Below are 19,943 nucleotides of genomic sequence, written 5' to 3'. Positions count from 1 at the left end.
TTCAGGAATATGGCTAAATTTAGGGGGGTATGTAAACGCACAGAGTTTTGGGATTTATGGGATAATGCTAGGCGGTAGGGTAGGGAGGGATGTCCAATGATTTAAACACCGCGATCAAAATCGATGGATCCGTGGATGCAGTAATTACCATCTTTGGTCCATGGAATCGGTGGATCTAAAGCAAGGCCTCTATTTCTGCTCCAAGGGCGCCCAAACTCAAGAGGACCCGATTGCAAATTTCTTAAGATCGCATAAATGAGGACAAAAAAAATAAAAAAAAACACTGTAGAAAAAGCGTTCACAGACATTTTCTGCTTCACAATTTCGTATGCATGGACCAATGGCACCACCCTATGTCTATCTTTATTACAGTTAAGCCAGACATGAAGACATGTCCAATACTTTTCTGGTTTTCACTTCTTATCTACACATTGGGAGTAGGGTGGGTTCATTCCGAAACCCTCTTGTTGCTTTAATCAACATAATTTTAGGTTTACCTTCCCTAAATATATACTCCCTTTCATAGTCTTCTCATCTTATTGCTAGTTCTTCATATTTGATTCCATTCTTTTACCGTTGTTCCTTCAGAAACTCACTCTGTGTGACTTAGACAATTGTTCACAGTAACCAATGCATCCCTTAGCTTTATTAGTTTAAGCATAGGTTCTTCTTTGTTCTCTGTGGTCTGACTACTTCCAATTAGTTTTGCTCTAGGTTTCCTATTGTATTTATTGGGTTTACTTTTCATTTTTTTATTGCTTCTGTTTTTGTGAGTCATTTTTATTACTCTGTGCTATTGGGATTCCACCTGAGTGCTTCCAATATTTCCTTTGTCGATATCATAAGCAAAAATAATGTTGCTCCACACAACCCACCTACTCAATCCCTCGTGATCAAAACGCACAAGGTAAAAATATAGCAAAACATCTAAAAGCAGAAGGTTCAAGTTTATTTGCCAGTAAAATATTGCAAACCTATTCCCTTTTCATTTGTTTATTTAAAAACAAAATGTAAATTGGCCAATGCCCCTCCACGGGACGAACAGAAGGCATCACGTCCTTTAGACAACAACTCATATGTACATCAAGTTTAACACTGTTGGCAGTTCACAGTCAGGTGAAAGAATTAAATTAGGGCAGAAAAAAACAAACAATATTACAATAATTAACAACAAAAATTGTCATAAAACACTGGAAGAGGAATCTGTGACAGCCGTGCAGGGACACCTGAATGTGCTCCATCTTATAACCATTGAGAGGCATCTGCAGTCTTCAAGGGGCAGCTGGTTTCACTTTGTGTAATTTCTTTTACCTACTACAAAGCCAAATGAAAGGCACTGGAAATTAGTCCCTTGATCTGGCAAGAGTCTCAGCAGAAGACACAGAGCACTGCGTGTGTGTTGATAGGACACAAAAGCTTGTCAGCATGCTTAGTGATTTCTAGGAACTTGAAACACTTCCAAGTACAGTGACTTTAGTAGAACAGAACCCAGGTGATTCGATACCGGAAGGGCATTACTGTGTAATATTCACATACAGGTTGCTATATAAAAACGTAGGGTCATTATGACCAGTACAAATATTGGCAATCAGATGCACAGGGCTAGTGGCCACCTAACCACATGACAACAAATGGATACTTTATTTTTGGAAAAAGAATGAGAAACCAGTGCCACCTAAAGAGAAATGAAGAGTCACCAGTGACATTTTATGTGCGGAGTAGATCTTGCACTGGTTATTCATAAAACATATCAAAATGAATGCTTGGAAGCGAGAGGGGGCTGGTTGACAAACTAGCCACCGCACTTAACATAGTTGTTGGGAGCCATGGAATGTAAGTGCTCTCACTTGCAGCTGGAATGTGACACCCATGCTGAATGTTAAGGCCTTGCCAAGAAATCTTAAGGCTTCTGACGCAAGTCCAGCTTCCCTGTATTAATATTCTAGATGTGTGGCTTACTGTGGTGGGTTCAAAGTGCAAATAATATTGACACTAAAGTCTCATCACACAGACATGCGAGGGTGCTGCACATGCTGATCTACGAGATCAAATCTAGCTATGATTCCTCCACTATCCAACAGACAAGAGTTATGCTTTGATGCCACATGCATGTGCTTTTTTCCATCAAGAAACTAGATTCTTTTACCTAATGCCGCGCTTGTGCCTAGTGAGTGACCAGATTTAATTAAGTGCCACTGTAGGGCACTATGTGCTCAAACTTGTTTTCCTAGACTCACGCTCATTCCCAATTTTCAAACGTTACCCTGTGATTCGATTCTGGAAGTTAACAGCATCTGTGTTCATCTGGTGGGATAAGGCTGCTTGTTGACAACCCCTGTGCACAAAAAACAAGAAATTACATCTCTTCCATTTATCTTTCGGGAATAACACAAGAACATGGCATAAGATATGTACTTGCATCAAGGATAGGCAGGGCAAAGTTGCAGAGATATTTTTAATCCATAACATGCTTGGAGAAAGTTCTTTCCGTCCAGGGCGCTTTAAATATCTCTATCGTGATTCCTGAGATGGGGGCCCTCTGACAACTCTGTAAATGTTACTCATTCTTAGCCTTTAAAACTGCATGATTCCCCAGGTCTAAAGCGAATGTAATCCTGGCTTTCAGAGTGCAGTGCTGGAACTCATTTCAACAATCCTTGATGTAATGAGTTCATAAAATGCTCACTGACAGTGCTGTAATACTAAACAACTTGTCACTTCCATAATTCAAGTGCCACAGCCATACCTCCAAAGCAGCTCAATACCACATGTTGCTGTCTGCAGTTAATCCAAGTTACGACTTACAAGGTCATTGGACAATATCAGGTCTTTGTTGGGTCTAAAAGTCTGCCATTCTATAAGCAGAGGCTTCAAGACCAGTCTGATATATTTTCTAAGCTCTCTATAAAAATTATGGTCATACAAAAGAGGTTTGGATGCATATATTTTAAGCAAGTAGAGGTTATATGTTTTATATCATCCAGTCTTGCAGGTATGTGGGAAAATAATTGTCCTCTTGACTACAGAGCACTCGGGTGCGGACACACTAGTGGTCAAGCCCTCCTTAGTGAAGCATGACCCTTGAGATTCATTCCCCCTCCAAAGGGTAACTCGCTAAAGGGATTATGTAGAAGTAGATTTGCCATGGTGGTAGGGGGCCAGGGGTGGCGGAGGAAAGTGGTGTGGGAGGGGGTTAGGAAGGTAGATGGGTTTACCGCTCAGGATACTGCAGAATGTATAAGTAGAAGTGCAGACAAACCTCGCGAGTGGTTTAATATGGCCAGAGGAAACCTGCACCACTCGTGGGTAAAACAGAAAGGAGCACCCTCAGCATATCGAGGGGGCTGGAAGCACAGTCAGTAACAGCAAACTGAAAAAAACAAAGGGTATTAGCCAGAAGCACTATAAATAACGTTGAGGTGGGGTGGAGGGGTTATGTGCAAAGCAGTCCCTAAGGATGAAAAGTCAAAATATGCAATCCCAGCCTCTGAGAACAAGCAGAGAATAGCCGCTAGGATCACTTGCATGCTGGCATTGCAGAGTCTTATAATGGCTGCACTTTTGGGAAGATGGGAGACAAAGGAAGGACAGGTGAATACAGCAATAGAGCAAAAAGGAGGAAACTACGAGTGGAAGCACACAGGAGAATCACCAGGAATAAAACTACACCGGTTAGGGGAATAGCAAGAGGGAGGACTCTGGTCCTGAGGTGAGGAGGGATCGCCCTTGACAGAAGATAAAACTATATAATTCATGATGCACGAGGAGTAGAAGCATAAACAGCCCCTGGGCATTGTAACTCGGAAAGAAGCACGATCAGTCAGTATATGGAGGGAGCCCTAGTTAGAGGAAGCAGTCACCACAGCATTTACCCCCACCCCCCCAATTCAAGTTGACTACCCATCATCAGGTTACTCTGTAATGTCCTTATACTGTTTTAAGTACAGATCCCTGAAACTGGCTCCTGTAGTTGCCGAGTACGCACCGTTATCTGCATTTCCTGTTACGAAGTTTCATCAAATCTTTAATAATTGCATCTCACAGCTGCGCACTTACAATGAGTCCAGCACCATTACAGTCCAATGCTGTGCATTTATACTGTGATTCGAGCGCTGTGTTGTGTAGTTATGTCGAGTATACAGTGTTACTATAGAACCCTGGAATGTGGCTGGTCTGTGCCCTTAGTGCAGTGTAAACGTCCAATTATTGCTCTATACCAATAGTGCCATAAGTGTCTCCTGTTTGTAGTGTCCCCTCACACTGTACCTGGACAGCAGGGGGAACGTTCTGAGATAGAGTGTACTCTATTTGTAGTGTAATAAGTATCTGTGCAATAACTTTGTCCTTATTATTTGTTCTTTAGCATTCTGCTGACATGTATATCAGCCACCGTCCATAAAATTACCACGCTACATTGGTTACAGGGTGCCTGACAGAAAATATAGAACCCAAGAGCATAGAATTCTTACTGGCACACACACAAGGCAGTACAGGTCCACTGGAACTAATGTGAAGAAATCATGTAACCTCAAAATAATTTTTCAGCTGAAAAACCTCATTTACCCAATTCCCTTGGCAGAGGGGAAAGAATGTTCTAAGTCCGCACTAATGCAGTGGACCGAACAACTCGAATGTATGTACAGAAGCAAATCCAGCACCTAACGGTAGTGTTCCTGTCACGCTACAACAGATTAGCTAAAACATATGCAGACACCCACACTGAAACATGCCTAGTTGCCCATTCAGTAACCCAGCAAAGTCTACTGATCAGAGGTATTGGACCTGTCTGGCAGTATAAGTCCCAGGCATGATGCAGTCTAGCCGGCAGCTGAGTGGGTATGTACCGAGCAGTGAGCATAGCATGCAATGTACCAACAGTGTAATCGGAGTACCCTGTAGTAAATGTATCTGTAATTATAGTATATCGGCGGTTCCATTTCAGGATGCTTAGTGGCAAAATTGCAATGCTGAGTGGCAACTGTAATGTACCTTGAATACAGCTTTGAGGAAACTCATTTTTTAAACTCTGCAGGTTTAAGGATGTCAGTGTGCGGCTTGTACTACTGCTTCAAGATATCTCCTTAACTGAATCAGTGCTGCTGGTGTGATGTAACCAGATGACTGGAGCATGTACTTTGTGGTGGGGTAAGTCATTAAGCGGAACACATACTGCTGCTGTGGGATAATATACAGAGATGGCCATTGACTGCTTTCATTTAGAAAAAAACAGTGAGGTAATGTAGATGTAATGCAACTAGTTTTGGGCAGGCAGGGCTGTTGATTGGAGGTTAGCTCTCTGACCTCCATTTGTAGTTGCTGTGAAGTATGAGGTTAATGTGTTAAGTGGCGCCGGTGATGTGCCAGCGTGTGTAGTGGTCCCATACAGTTGCTGTGAGGTTAACCAATTCAGTGGAGGTTTTACTGTTGTTGGGTCTAACAGGGCAAGTGGCATCTGTAGTGTGGGCAATTCAATGAGTGACAGCTACACTGATGTGGAGATGTAAATGCATTTATTAGAGGTTATGCTATGGCTGTGAATAACAGTTGCTGCAGAAATTGACGGCAGCTGTGATCAATATATTTAGTTGATTTGGTGGTGGATGCAAAACTGCTTTACAGGCACCTGTGCTGCGTAGGCAAACCCAGTCTACTGCTGTATTGAACCAATACGGTGTAACTCCCTTAAAACTCAAAGTGAACAATTGGGGCGAAATACCTTTACAGGACACTCTAGTGACAAAGAAACCCCCTTCAATTCCTAGTAATGCACCGGGAACATAACTTGCACAGCCTGTAAACAGGACTGATCAGGTGTGCTAAAAGAACAAAATAAAAAAGGAAATCAGGCATTTCCAGTACGTGCCCGTGCTCTCCTATGCGAATGGCAGTGGCACAGGTAGTAAGAAAATGAAGGGTAGCTGTGGTCTTGGTTTCTCTGAACACTGTACAGCTCAAATGTAACTCGTTTGGTAAAACGGACACATGAAAATGAACAAGAACCTGAACTGTAGCTTCACTGAAGCAATTACTGAAACCTATCATGAGATTTGGTGTAACAAAAAAAGGAGGCACGTTTGAGATCTAATGTGCTGTGTATACCAAGCAGGGAAGCAGTGGTCCAGACTTCTGCGCAGCCAACCACAGTCTAGCTGGAATGTATTTCCAATAGTTCTCCAGTGTATCAGGATAATCACAGGTGCCCATGAAAGTGCAGACTAACTGCAGAGACGGATGCTAGGTTAGGGAGACGGGATGAAGGTGGAGCAGCATCATGCATTGCCAGCACATTAAACTAAACCTCAAGCATAACAAGATACACTATACTCCTGCTGCAGGGGGTGGAGAAACTTTTCTCTTCTGTTCATGGCCATAAGAGGACATGTTGCGTCTTTGCACCATGATCCCTCACAATCTCACATCCCTCATGGTGGAGAAAAGACCGCATAGTTACATCCTTTGAGGGGACTGAGGCACAAGTTGATTAAGGGGTGGAGGGTAGGTTCAATTCTCTCCCCTGCTCAGTAAGACACAAGACATATTTCCCCCAAAAACACTAGTACTGACCAGATGTAAACCCTGAGTGCAGCTCTTTCATAGAATTTCCTCTTTCCTATGCTAAACTTTTATGAAAAAGGGCACAGGGATCACATGTGCAAGCTGCAGAACCAATTCGTTTTTTAAGTGCCCCTGGGCAACCCATCCTATGTTCTACAAAACTCCCACAACCCATCCACTCACCGCCATGATCAACACTACCATTATTTATTGCACTGACGACAATCAGCTTACAGGTCTACTCTAGAATGGGGAAGACACGGCTACAGCCCCTTAATGCTCGTGAGTCAAAACTTAATTTCAAGCCCAAGGCACCACAGCTGATTGGAGGGACAAGCTCACAGGGATCCTGGGCAGTCATAATGTGAACCCAAATTCCTTTTCTCCACAGTGCTCCCACTCCACGGTGGAAGCTTGAGATGAACCTGTAAACTTCAGGACTGTGCTCTGGCAAACACTTCACAAACACTCTATTGACAAGTCCACACCCTTGAAAAGGAAGTGGAAAGAGGTGCACTGTTAAGAAATCCACTCTCGCCCCAAGGAGCCGAGAACACACGCAGGGCACAGCAGGCTACTGAGCACTTCTTTTTCATTGACACCTGTCATGATAAACAGCTACCTTTGCACCACATCACTGATTTCCTGGACACATGTTAATAAGTGATTGAGGACTGGGCTTGCAACAGTTGTACCAGCTGCCACTGCCGTGGATGACACCTGCAGTTCCTGCAGACTGACTTCCAGTTTGCTCACAGCCTCACGGAAAGCAAATTTGTTGCGCGTCTGCGGAATGCAGTCCACATAGCCAGAGCAGTAGTCCAACAGTTGATGGCCAGTGTCCACCAACTGGCTATTGGATGTGGGAGAGGTAATGGCACTTGAGAGTAGGCCAGCACACTCCAGGAGGGACTCCTTGCTGATTTTGTCAGCTGAAATCCTTTCTGCTGCCTGCTTTGTCTTTCGCAGAGCTACCTTGGCTCCTGCGGTGCCATTGGCCATTTTCAATGGTGTAGTGCTAGATGTCTGGGATGGCACCTGTGGAGGTGGAAGGAGGGGTCTCAGTGCTTTTCCCACTGCTGTCCTCTTAGAACTTTCAACAAGGTCTGTCTGCTGAGATGCTGTCCATGTAGGTCCAGATTCATCTGCAAGATCAGAGGTGGTAGGTGTCTGCTGTAGGTGGCGCCCCACAGGAGGGAGCGGGGGAGCACACTTTGGTTTCACCCGACGAGGCCTGTCGCGTTCCATGGCCTGTTGTTCAGATAACAGTTTGAATGTTTTCCCCTGAGAGTCTGTGCCCACCAGCTGCACCTCGACTGGAGTCTGTTTTAGGGCAGGCGAGATAACAACTGGTACTTTGTGGTTGTGAGTGGTTGTAAGGGAAGTGACTGATTTAGCAGGAGAAGATCTCCCAGGTCTGTCTCCATCCTCTGGGGTAGTCCCTGAAGAGCCATGCCGGGCACTGCCATTGCGCTCTTTGCCCCTGGGGGATAGTGAGGGTCCAATGCAGTCCTTGTCAGCTGTTGTCACAACATCATTGGGTGTGGAACGAATTGTGTGAACTGTGGTTCCGCGGAGCAGGTGTTTGGTTTTTGATCTCTCTCGGGCTGGTGCAGTTCCCTCATCTGACCTCCGAGGAAGAAGATCAGGAGCCTGTTCTCTGCATTCATCAGGTTGTGAGGTGGTTGACAATGTGCGGTCAAATTGCATCTTTGCTCTCTGACAGTTCCTTGGCAGAGTCATAGCCATCCTATCCTGTTCTGGGAACCCTGAGGACATGGAGGATGTAGAATTGGACCTGGGAAAGGGGCTAGGAGTGTCTTCAACGCTGGAAGATTTCCCAGACCGCAAGCCAAGTGTTTTTTTAATTAACCGTGGTGTGAAGAAGCCTGTGATACCCGACCACCCACCACTAGAACCTGTCCCACTAGAATTACTGCTGCTGCAACCAGCATCCTCACTGGTAAAGTTTTTCTGTGCAATGCTCCCTCCTTGGCCCCTGGGAGGGGCTAAATTCCCATCCTGTTGTGCTTGGGAGAAGGCAAAGCTGTTGACGTGCTGTAGGGAGGCAGCTGAGAAGTTGCCAGTTAGTTCATATTTCTTGTGGGGCTGGTTTTCCATCTCCCGAAACGAGCTGCTCCGTTTAGGTGGCTGTGGCGCACTCTTTTTCTTCATGAAGGAGCTGAAGAAGCCACCTTTGCGGTCACGTGTGAAGGTGGTCTCTTTGGCATCATCAAGAAGGCTACTGGGAGAGCGCTCTCGTTGCTTGCGAGGAAGAGCAGGTGAACCACTGCCCATCTGTGATCCCCGGAAAAAGCCTAACAAAGAAAATAAAACAATAATTAACCAAAAAAGAAAAAGGCCATGCAAAGTTACAATGAAATATTTGTCTCACCAGTACAAGTAAATAAGTACGGCCTAGGTGCTATTTTGACTAAGTAAAGGCATAATATGCTCAGGAAAAAGTACACAAAGATGTACTCGCTAGCTTATCCAGTGACATACCTTAAATTTCTCTGTGCATGAGGCTATATATCTCAAACTCAAAACACAAACTTTACTAAGTTGAAGCTCTCAAGTCACTCGGTTTCCTTTGGTTAAGAACATTATAATAGTTCACCTTACTATAAGCAGGACTTTTTTTTTTTTAGTGTGTGAGAAAAGTGGGTCATTGGTTTCGGGCGGTTGTGAGACCTCACACCAAGCAATAAGGTCACTAATCTTTATCCGGTCCAGTTCGTTTTTTTATATCTAATCATGTCCTGGGAAGCTCTAACACAGAGCATTCAGGCTTAACTCAAAGGAAAATAAGCATAAAGCATTTATCCGTACCACAATAGTTAAAAAGAGAAACAAAACAATAAAAATCCCACACCAGTTTAAAAATAGAACACATTTGTTAATCTTTGATTAGACACCAAAACGAGAAAAATCTGAATAAGGGAACCGGGAGTTATGATTTTTGTAAGGTTTCCATATATTACTGCTTTTCACTCTTAGAGGTAGTCTAGAAGCCTCAAACTCAGGGGTCCAGGGCAAAGTCTACGTTTCAGGCCGACCACGATGGAAGTCAAGGTTGGATGCGGCTGCAGGGTTAGTGCCTGTCAAAAGTTCACCTTCTCATTTAGTAACTTTTCTCCTTCCAGATCAAGTGAAGGGCAAAATGGTGAGCTGGGTACTTTGGAGGTGCAGGGCTTCTTTAGCTTTGTGTTCCTGAAGCTTAACAAGAAGCTAGCCAACTAGCGCTTGTAGTCCACTAATTGGTTTTTGGCACAAGCGGGAGCAAGTCCAGCTCTTGGGGTCTCTCGTCAAGGGTTGTGAAGTCCTGCCTTTGCTCAGTAGGTGCAGCAGGTGAGGTGCAGTCCAAATTCGTGCAGCCTTTTTTCTGAGGTACACAGGTTCAGCAGGTGCACTCTCCTTCCTGTGGGGTTGGCACTAAACAATCCCACAGTTCATCTCACTTCCCAATTCCAAGATGTCGGACCCTACTTCCCTGGGACTGAGCCATGGGCACACCCTTAATGTGTGTTCAGTATAATAAGCCCCCTCGCCTGGAAAACCAGTCTAAAAAAGGTTTGCCATCTCTAGAGGAGATGACAGCCTGTCTAACTACGAGCAAGTTAAGGTGTGACTCACACTTGCCTCTCAAAGGCAGTACTACCTTTGAAGCTGGGACATCTGTGGCCATCGCCCCTGGGCCATGCAGGTAGGAGGAGGTCACACCCCCTACCTTCAGCAGACCCAATCTTTCCCTTTCTTGGAGCGCTTCACACCTCTTAGCAGGAGAGCAGCAGGATGTCTGGAGTGACAACTGCTGCAGTTAATCAGTAATAGCTACTAGAGGTTTGGGGCAAGCAAGTCACCCTTGCATTAAAAGTTAACTTAAATGGGACTTCAGCAGTAAGTTGGGTTTAATTTAACAGCTAATTTGATACCTCGAAGTACTAGATTCAGTGGTCCCAAACGTAAGTTGGGACTTAGTGCTGGGGCTAGTGAAATTCCATGGCAGCCAAGGGGCCACCGGCCTTGCTACAGTTAAAATGACACGATTCATTCAAGGACAATTTTAAAACCTAAAATCTGAATGCTCTACTACTACTGCAAGGGAAGGTTTCTTTAACAACCAACTTAATTATGTGCATCAATGACACATTCATATCGCTTTTGAATGAATCCTGTGGGTTGGAGGACGTGTGGCACACCCAAATCACAACAGTGAAATAGAACATGGTTTTCCTTTTATTTTGTCATTTCAATCAGACAGAACTTCACAAGAAAAACAGAGTCCACTTCCGTTTTATGCCAGGGTATGCCCACAACGAACCTTTAAGAAAGTCCTGGTCCACCAACTCTTACTCGCAGTTACACTGATTCAAGAAGACGGGGATAGATCTGTCTTCCTAACTGCATGTTAGGATAAGCCGTGTACTAGGACAAAGATGCCAATGATGGAGAACAAAATATTTCACCAGGTATCCACTTTTATATTACATTTTTAAAAAATCTTTTTGCATATCCATTATGAGCAACCTACATATGCAGATTGAAGATATGAACTTACCTTGACAATACTTAAAGCACCTACAAATCGAACATATGCGTAAATTTGTACCAAACCCGACCAAATTGATTTTCCATGCCACTAGGATGTAGCGCATTCCATAAAAGGCAGATCTTTCTATTTTCAGAAATATGCAGGACAGACACACGGAGGCCAGTTTAAACACTTAAAAGCCACAATTAACTTACATGAGGAAATGGGGTGTATTATATGGTGCGGTTGTGCTACCTAATCATGTAATACAGTTACCAACCCCTTTAGGTCTGGCAGGTTTCGTAGGTCTGGCAGGTTTCGTCCAGATTATAGCCTGAATGTCCTGGACTCTGTTCCACGTAAAAAGTACAAAATCGTAGTGTATTCAGAATAAATCCATGGAAAAGGAACATATGGGAAGGAGTCAGATATGACTACTGTTTGTTGGATTACGGTTTGTTGGTAGTGAGCTTCAGCAATGTGAGGCGCCCCATAGTCGTCTGGAGGTGGTTAAAGACTTGGCTGAGGTGAGCCCACCTTCAACAGCCAGTCATCTAGGTTGGAGAAGACTAGTACCCCTCAACCTCTGTAAATGTTCTGTAACCACGGTCATCACTTTCATGAACAATCGATGGGCACAGGTGAGGCCAAAGGGCAGCAATGCAAACTAAAAATGCTCCACCATGAATAGCTGGTAGCTCTCGTGGGCATGCGCAACAGAGTGGTGAAAATAACAATGCAGCTCCAACTACACCATCCAGCCTCAAGGGTCTAGGGCAGACGGTGTGAGCATCTTGAATGTGTCTTGCAGCCGGTAGGCATTGAAAAGGCGAAGATCTAAAATAGGAAGCAGGCCTATGTCCTATTTTGGGTACAAAGATGTAGCTGGTGTAACCCCCAGTTCCCACTTCCAAGGCCTGAAACCTTTTAGTGGTTCCTTTGGCTAGAAACCTTTCAATGGTTTGGAGAGAGGATGTAGCCTGCGGCTAGAGCAGTTGGCTTCAGAGCTGGGTAACCGGGTTCGAGTCTCGGCAAGGGCGCTCAACATCCTGTGATTCTGGGCAAATCACAATCTCCCCATGAATAACAAAAAAAAAAATTAATGTGTCCATCTGTAACTAAACTGGTGCTCATGTAACGCGATCTGATACCCGATTTCTCGTGTCTAGTTCGCGCTATATCGAACTAAAAAAAAAAGGTTCCTCTGGCCAAAAATACCTGGCCTTCCTACTGTAAGACAAGCAGATGGTTCTCGTTCAGCCGACCTGAAGACAGTGGAAGGCTCAGCAGGGTAGAAAGGAATGGAACAGTACAACTCCAAAGGTCAATTTGGAGGACCCACATGTCCTACGTGATTGCCAGTCAGCTGTGAAAGAAATATGGAGGGGGGGGGGGGGGGATGGATATGTGCTGGCTTGAACACCAAGTCTTTTTGTGGTTGCGGCAGTTGGCATGGCAGGGAATTGAGCCACACATAGTCACCGCTGTCTTTGAGAGCCGTGTCCTTTGCCACAAAACGGCTGAAAAGTTTGTTGGACAGGAGAAGTGTGCCATTGAAAAGTCATGTCTATTAAAGATATTTGGAGGTCCCTAGAGCACCCTATGGACCTCAGCCAGGAAAAATGCTGGAGGACCTCACAAGTACCCATGGCCCTTCCAAGACTATTTGTTGTATCAATTCCTGAGCATATGACATTTGCCACATTGCAATGGTCCACCCTAAATATCCTGCATAAGAGATGCCTGGAGGTCGTCCGGAACAGCTGGTAATACTTGAGCCACCATGTCCCAAAGGGTATGAGAGCAATCGTATGGGAGACAACTGGCATTGATTGATCTCAGAGGAAGAGTTGTAGAGGACAAAAGTATCTTTTCTATTCTTTTGGGCTCGCAGTCGCGAGGAGTGGTACGGAAGGCATTCCGATTGACCCTGCTGGTAGATGCCTGTACTAGCAGACTTTACGGTGTTGGATGCTGTGTTAGGAAGGCAGGATTGCCAGGTGCAGGGAAAGGCAATAAGCAACCTGCACATTAATGAACCACAGTGAACAGTGCTTAGCCCAGATGCTAGCCAGGTTGTAGAACTACCATGGTTGGCAATTGTCCTACACATCACTATAGCGAAGGAGGAGCTTTCCTCCGTAACAGGACCGGAGGGAAACAAAAGCCCACTATAAGATGAAGTGTCACACCCACTGGTTTCCTAAAGCTCTTCATACTAGTTATACTTACCATAAAAGGGAACATAATCGACCCTGTCATCATAGTTGTCATTTTTGTAAACCGTGCCAAAACGATTATGTGAAGTCTTGACCCTACAGTGTGGTAAGGGCAAGGTATCGGAATCGGAGGGGTTGCAAAGAGGACGAGCAATGCTCTGCACTTGGCACATCAGTCGAAGTCGCGGCAGATTCAATTTAGAGTTGGATAGTATGATAGGCTGTATATCCTCATTTGGCGTAGACTGCATCAGTATTCGTGTTGATGTGACTTGGACCAGGGCAGGGAATGGCGCTGGAGCACAAGCTGGCACTAGAGTCTGTTGAACTTGATATGGGGCCAAGGGACTCCGACTTTACCGAAGGCAGACCAGTCAGCTGAATTCCAACTGGAGGCCCCTCCGGATACTTGGGGCCCAAAGGACTGTCAGAGGGAGCCGGTAAAGTGCACAAAAACCCACAGCATTGCCTCCCTGAAGGCTTCTACTTGCTGCTACGTACCAGACAGACCTGGAAACTCAGGATGCGCAGTACCAGACTTCGAATTGGCTCCGAAGTAAATCGGGAGCAAAACCGGGAGGCACCCAGACACCCTTGTGTCCTCTGAGCTTCAGAATGTCAGAAACAGGTTGTCTAACACTTAGATTTTTTTGTGTTTAGTGACTTGGTGACGTGCAGTTAAGCTTTGCATTTCCATATGGTCTTCGGTTTGATCTAGGTGCAGATGCCACAAGTCTTGGAGTCTTGGTCCGACACCAGACACTATAGACTGACTGTGAGGGTCTACCACTGATATGTTTGCAACAGTCCCTGCATGGGTTGAATGCTGTGGTTTTACAGGGCATTTACATTGCACACTGGATAAAATGTAGTTGAAAAATGTGGACAAAGATCTGGCAGAAGGAGTAGTTTCTTTTCTGTAACTCCAGTTCTGTAGTAGGGGTATCTCTGTTATAGTCATAATCTAGGGAATAGTCCCGCCCATGTGCGCGGACCCCGGAGCAATAAAAAAATAATCTCTAAAAGGTGACAAATCATGCAGACCTGCATACACCTTTAAGAGAGAATTTAATTTAAAGACAGATAATGCAGCCTATACCCACAGGCTACACTGTCCAGTACTTCAACTAGAATTCCACCAAAATCCACAAACAGCACTGCCTGTCCAGTTTTTCTCCCCATAGGAAAAAACCCTGCCTCTACCAGCAAAAGCCACTGGAATGATAGAGAAGAAGGAGTGGACAGACAAGCCCCATAGGCTGCCATTATGTGGCTTGGAACAGGATACTGTGCCTTTAAGAAAACTTTCCAGTTTTCCAGAACTTTCCCCAGTATCCCAGAATGCCCAGCAGGTCCCATTTACTTTCAGTTCTTTTTGAAGGCGTAGCACGCCAGACCTGTAGCATTCTCCATATGAATAAGTATCTCTCCACCGGGGAGGAGGGCGGGCGCTTATGACTATAACAGAGATACCCCTACTACAGAACTGGAGTTACAGAAAAGAAACTACTCCTTCTGTAGTAGGGGATCTCTGTGTATAGTCATAATCTAGTGAATAGAATGGCAAGCCCATCCCCACACAACAAAAGCGGTGGAGAACACATAAGACACAACCACTACTGTGCGAACAAATTTCGCAGCGAAGCCTGCCCAACCTGAGCATCTGCCCTGGCATCCGAGTCCAGACAGTAATGCGCCGCAAAGGTATGGACCGACTTCCAAGTGGCCGCCTTACAGATTTCCGCAATCGGAACATTACGCAGCAAAGCCGTCGTGGCAGCTTTGCCCCTGGTGGAATGAGCCTTAGGTTTACCCCCTAAGGTCTTATTAGCCTTTTGATAACACAACTGTATGCAGGACACAATCCACCGAGAGATGGACTGCTTAGAGGTCGCAAGACCAGTCCTGACTGAGCCATAATTAATAAACAATTGGTCAGACCTACGAATATCCTTGGTCTTATCCAGATAAAATTTCAACACCCTACGGACATCCAGGGAATGGAGAGCCCTTTCCGCTGGCGAAGAGGGGTTCTGAAAGAACGTAGGTAAAGTTATGGTCTGATTGACATGAAAGTCAGAGATAACCTTAGGAAGGAACTTAGGGTGAGTACGCATCACAACCTTAGCAGAATGAAACACAGTATAAGGTTCTTGACAACATAATGCCTGAAGTTCACTCACCCTGCGGGCCGATGTAATGGCCACTAGGAACGCCGCCTTCCAGGATAGGTGCTGCAATGACGCCTTGTGAATAGGTTCAAAAGGCTCTCTCATCAGTCTGGACAGCACCACATTCAAGTCCCAAGAAGGCGAGGGAAGTCTGACAGGAGGGAACACCTTCTTCAAGCCTTCCAAAAAATCCTTGACCACAGGAATCTGAAAGAAGGACGTCTGTGAAGGGCACTTCCTGTAAGCAGTCAAAGCAGCCAGATGAACCTTAATGGAATGGAAATTAAGGCCAGACTGCGCCAGATGCAAAAGGTATGGAAGGATGACATCTTCCTTACATGTCAAAGTTCTTGGACTTACACCAGATACAGAACCTCTTCCACTTGTAAGCATAGGATGTCCTAGTGGAAGGTCGCTTAGACTCCTTCAGAATGTCCATACAATCGTCTGGTAGATTCAGATGACCGTATTGCACTATTTCAGGAGCCATGCCGCCAAACTCAAAGACGAGAGGTTGGGGTGCACCATCCGCCCCCCGAACTTCGTGAGAAGGTCCGGCCTGCACGGCAACCGCATGTGAGGAAGGAGAGACCGGTGAAGAAGGTCCGTGAACCACCACTGCCTGGGCCACTCCGGGGCGATCAGGATCATCCGCGCCCTGGACTGGGACAGCTTGATGAGCACCGCCGGAATCAGGGGAATGGGTGGAAAAGCGTACAGAAAGCTGTTCGACCAATCGATCCATAGCGCATTCCCCAGCGTCCCCCGCTGGTAGTACCTGGATGCGAAGTCTCGGCATTTGCTGTTTTCGGCGGTGGCGAACAGATCTACGTCTGGAGTCCCCCACCTTGCGAAGACTTCTCCTAGTACTTCGTCGTTTATGACCCATTCGTGGTTTTCCTGAATCAGCCTGCTCAAGGCGTCTGCCTGAGCATTCTGCACCCCTGGCAGATGTGTGGCCGTGATCGTCAATCCTCGGGCCAGCAGCCAGCGCCAGATCGCCTGCGCCTCCTGCGACAGAGTGCGCGATCTCGACCCCCCCTGCTTGTTGAGGTAATACATCGTGGTTGTATTGTCCGTCTGTATCAGCAGCGAGTTGGTCTGGAAGGACGGAAGGAAAGCCTTCAGTGCCAGGAAGACAGCTCTGAGTTCCAGGAAATTGATGTGGTACGTCGATTCCAAAGGAGACCACTTCCCCTGAATCTGCAGGTCCCCGGAATGCGCACCCCAGCCCTGGAGAGAAGCATCCGTCACCACATTCGTCGTGGGAATGTCCTTGTGGAAGGGAACCCCCTTGAGGAGGTTTTCCGCCGAACACCACCACTTCAGAGACTGACGAGCATGTAGAGACAGTCTGATCTTGTCGTCCCAAGAGCCTGTCTTCTGATCCCACTGATCCTCCAAGCACTCCTGCAGTGGTCGCATCTGTAGACGTGCGTGCGGAGTGAGGAAGATACAGGAGGCCATCGATCCCAGCAGAGACGACACCTTCCTCACAGTCGTCGATGGAGCAGTCCTGAGGTCCTGAGCCTTCCGAAGGAGTGATAACCGTCTCTCCTCCGAAGGAGACACGCTTGCTGACCGCGTATCTATGGAGGCCCCCAGGTACTGTATGCACTGTACCGGAGATGGGACCGATTTGGACATGTTGACGTGTAACCCCAGCTTGTTCAAGAGCTCGCACGTCCAACGGAAGTGTTCTTGCGCTTCCTCGAAGGATGACGCCTTGATCAGCCAATCGTCCAGATACGGGTAGACAAACACCTTGTTCCTCCGCAGGTGTGCCGCCACCACCGCCATGCACTTCGAAAAAGTCCTGGGAGCAGACTTTAGCCCGAATGGCAGTACTGTGTATTGATAGTGATTGGCGCCGACTTGGAATCGCAGGAACTTCCTGTGCTTCTGTGCTATGGGCACATGGAAGTACGCATCCTGTAGATCTATGGCACAGAGCCAGTCTCCCCGTTGCAGCTGAGGGTAAATCTGGTGCAACGATAGCATGCGAAACTTTTCTCTGCGAATCCACTTGTTTGCTTGTCGCAAATCCAGAATGGGCCTGAACTCGTTCTTGTCCTTCTTGCGAACGAGGAAGAACCGAGAGTACAGACCTCTTCCCCTTTGAGACAAAGGTACTTCTTCTACCGCCTTTTTTCTCAACAAGATGTCTGCCTCCGCCTGGAGCTCCCTCAGCTGGAAGCGAGAGCTGACCGGCGGAATCGCTGGAGGCGGGCTGATGAACCGAAGACTGTATCCATTGCAAACAATATTCAGCACCCACTTGTCCTGAGTAATTTTTCTCCACTCTGCCGGAAAAAATCGAATGCTTCCCCCCACTGGAGTGGGTAACGGTTGAGGGGGAAGTAACAGCTCAGGGCCGAGACCCGGCCGGGCCCTTGTTTGTGGTAGTAGCCTGCTGGCCACCTCTGCCCCTCTGGCGCTTCTGGAAGGGCTTGCGGAACTGCTGCTGTTGTGGCTGCTGCTGTCCCGAGCCCTGCCCACGCCCTCGGCCTGACGACCCGAACCTCCTCTGGAACGGTCGTTTCTTTTTCTCGGCCTTCTCTAACCCGACGGCCGTCAGGGTTTCCGCTTCAGCCTTCATGCGGGCCATTTCATCGTCCGCATGCTTCCCGAACAGGGTCTCCCCCGAGAAGGGCAAGTTGGCCACTCTCTGCTGCGCCTCCGGCTTGAGGGACGTCAGGCGCAACCAGGAATGCCGCCGCTGGTGGACGCCATGACAGTAGGCGTGGGCGGCCAATAGCGATATATCCGCTGCTGCGCTGATCGTTTGGTTAGAAACCAGCATGCCTTCGCGCACCGTCTCCAAGAAGTCCTCCTTCTTGTCTCGTGGCAGGAGGTCCGCATATTGCTGCAGGGATTCCCACAGGGCCCAGTCGTAGCGGCCCAACAACGCCCCTGCACTCGCCGCCTTCATCGTGGTGGCAGCGGTACCACACACCTTCCTGCCCGCAGAGTCCAGCCAGCGGCTTTCCTTGTCCGGTGGCACCGTGGAGGCCGGGGCGGTCGCATGTTGTTTTCTCGCCGCCGTCACGATAACCGAATCCGGTTTCGGGTCCCCTCTCAAGAATGACGGATCCGACTCCGGGGCCCTATATTTCTTCATGAGCCTGGACGGAGCGGCCTTCGCTGTTGCGGGGGTGAGGAACAGTTCCAAAGCTGGTTCCACCAGTCCAGGCACGAGAGGCAGGAGGGGGCGAGACAAGTGTCTTTTATGAAGCGTCTCAAATATCACGGACGTCGTGGGTGTTGGAACCGTCACCGTGATATTCAGCTTCGCAGCCCCTCGCAACAGCACCTCCTGGAACGAGACCAAGTCGTCCACCGGCGACACCCTAGTCCCCGGGGAGTCCGACAGCGTCGGGGAAAGGTCCCTGTCCGAGGAGCGCGACCTGGACCTATACCTTCTGCGGCGTCGTCTAGAGTCTGACGAGGATCGCCCTCTGCTCCGCGATCGTCGCCTCCTGTGAGAGCGGGAGCGCGACCTCTTCGGCTTAGGCCTGTCCGCCGGTCTCGCTGGTCCAGGCGACCGTGGGCGTCGTGGCTTCGGGGTCCCTTGCGGCGTAGTCGGGTACCGTGGAAGGGAAACCGACCTCGGGGGGACCGGCGGCGGCACCGCAGGAGTGCTTGGCAGCAACAGAGGCCGGGGTGGCGGAGACATCCGCGGCCGCGGAGGAGGCGGTGGAGGAAGTGGAGACGGTGGTGGAGGAGGTGGCGGTGGTGGTGGTGGCGGTGGCGGTGGAGGAGGCGGTGGCAGCGGTGGGAGAGGAGGAGGAGGCGACGGAGACCTCCGAGGCGGGGTATACACCACTGAGTACACCGATCCCGGCGACTCTCTCTTCCTCGACGTCGACGTGTGCCTCGACGTCGACCTGCGCCTCGACGGCGATCTTCTCGGCGTCGATCTCCTCCTCGGCGTCGACTTATGTCTCGACGGCGACCTCCGCCTCGACGGCGACCTCCGCCTCGACGGCGACCTCCGCCTCGACGGCGACCTCCGCCTCGACGGCGACCTCCGCCTCGACGGCGACCTCCGCCTCGACGGCGACCTCCGCCTCGACGGCGACCTCCGCCTCGACGGCGACCTCCGCCTCGACGGCGACCTCCGCCTCGACGGCGACCTCCGCCTCGACGGCGACCTCCGCCTCGACGGCGACCTTCGCCTCGACGGCGACCTTCGCCTCGACGGCGACCTTCGCCTCGACGGCGACCTTCGCCTCGACGGCGACCTTCGCCTCGACGGCGACCTTCGCTTTCTCGACGTCGATCTCCTTCTCTTCATCGACGGCGAGTTGCGATCCGTCGACGCCGAACGCCGACGCCGGGTCTTCTCTCGACGTCGACCGCTGGACGCAGTCGAAGACGGCGTCGTCGCCGACGACGCCGATGTAGTCGACGGCGGCCTATTCAGGTCCCTCGACGCCGATCGTCGACGCCGTTTCTCCCCAG

The 19,943-nt window shown here is 48.3% G+C and overlaps 1 protein-coding gene across 3 annotated transcripts in view; it reads right to left on the bottom strand.

The window, feature by feature from the left end:
* Positions 1 to 928: 928 nt before the first annotated feature.
* Positions 929 to 19,943, bottom strand: part of ABL2 (ABL proto-oncogene 2, non-receptor tyrosine kinase) — a 380,773-nt gene continuing 361,758 nt past the window's right edge. For all 3 annotated transcript variants that reach the window (XM_085601714.1, XM_085601716.1, XM_085601715.1), the window contains one exon: positions 929 to 8,873. In XM_085601714.1, coding sequence (XP_085457840.1) covers positions 7,174 to 8,873 — 1,700 coding nt within the window. In that variant the 3' untranslated portion in view covers positions 929 to 7,173. The remainder of the gene's footprint in view (positions 8,874 to 19,943) is intronic.

The sequence above is a fragment of the Triturus cristatus genome, chromosome 4_2 (genome assembly GCF_964204655.1).
Source record: "Triturus cristatus chromosome 4_2, aTriCri1.1, whole genome shotgun sequence".
Lineage (NCBI taxonomy): Eukaryota > Metazoa > Chordata > Amphibia > Caudata > Salamandridae > Triturus > Triturus cristatus.
Note: the sequence above shows the minus strand (reverse complement) of the source record. Positions and strands in the feature narration are given on the sequence as shown.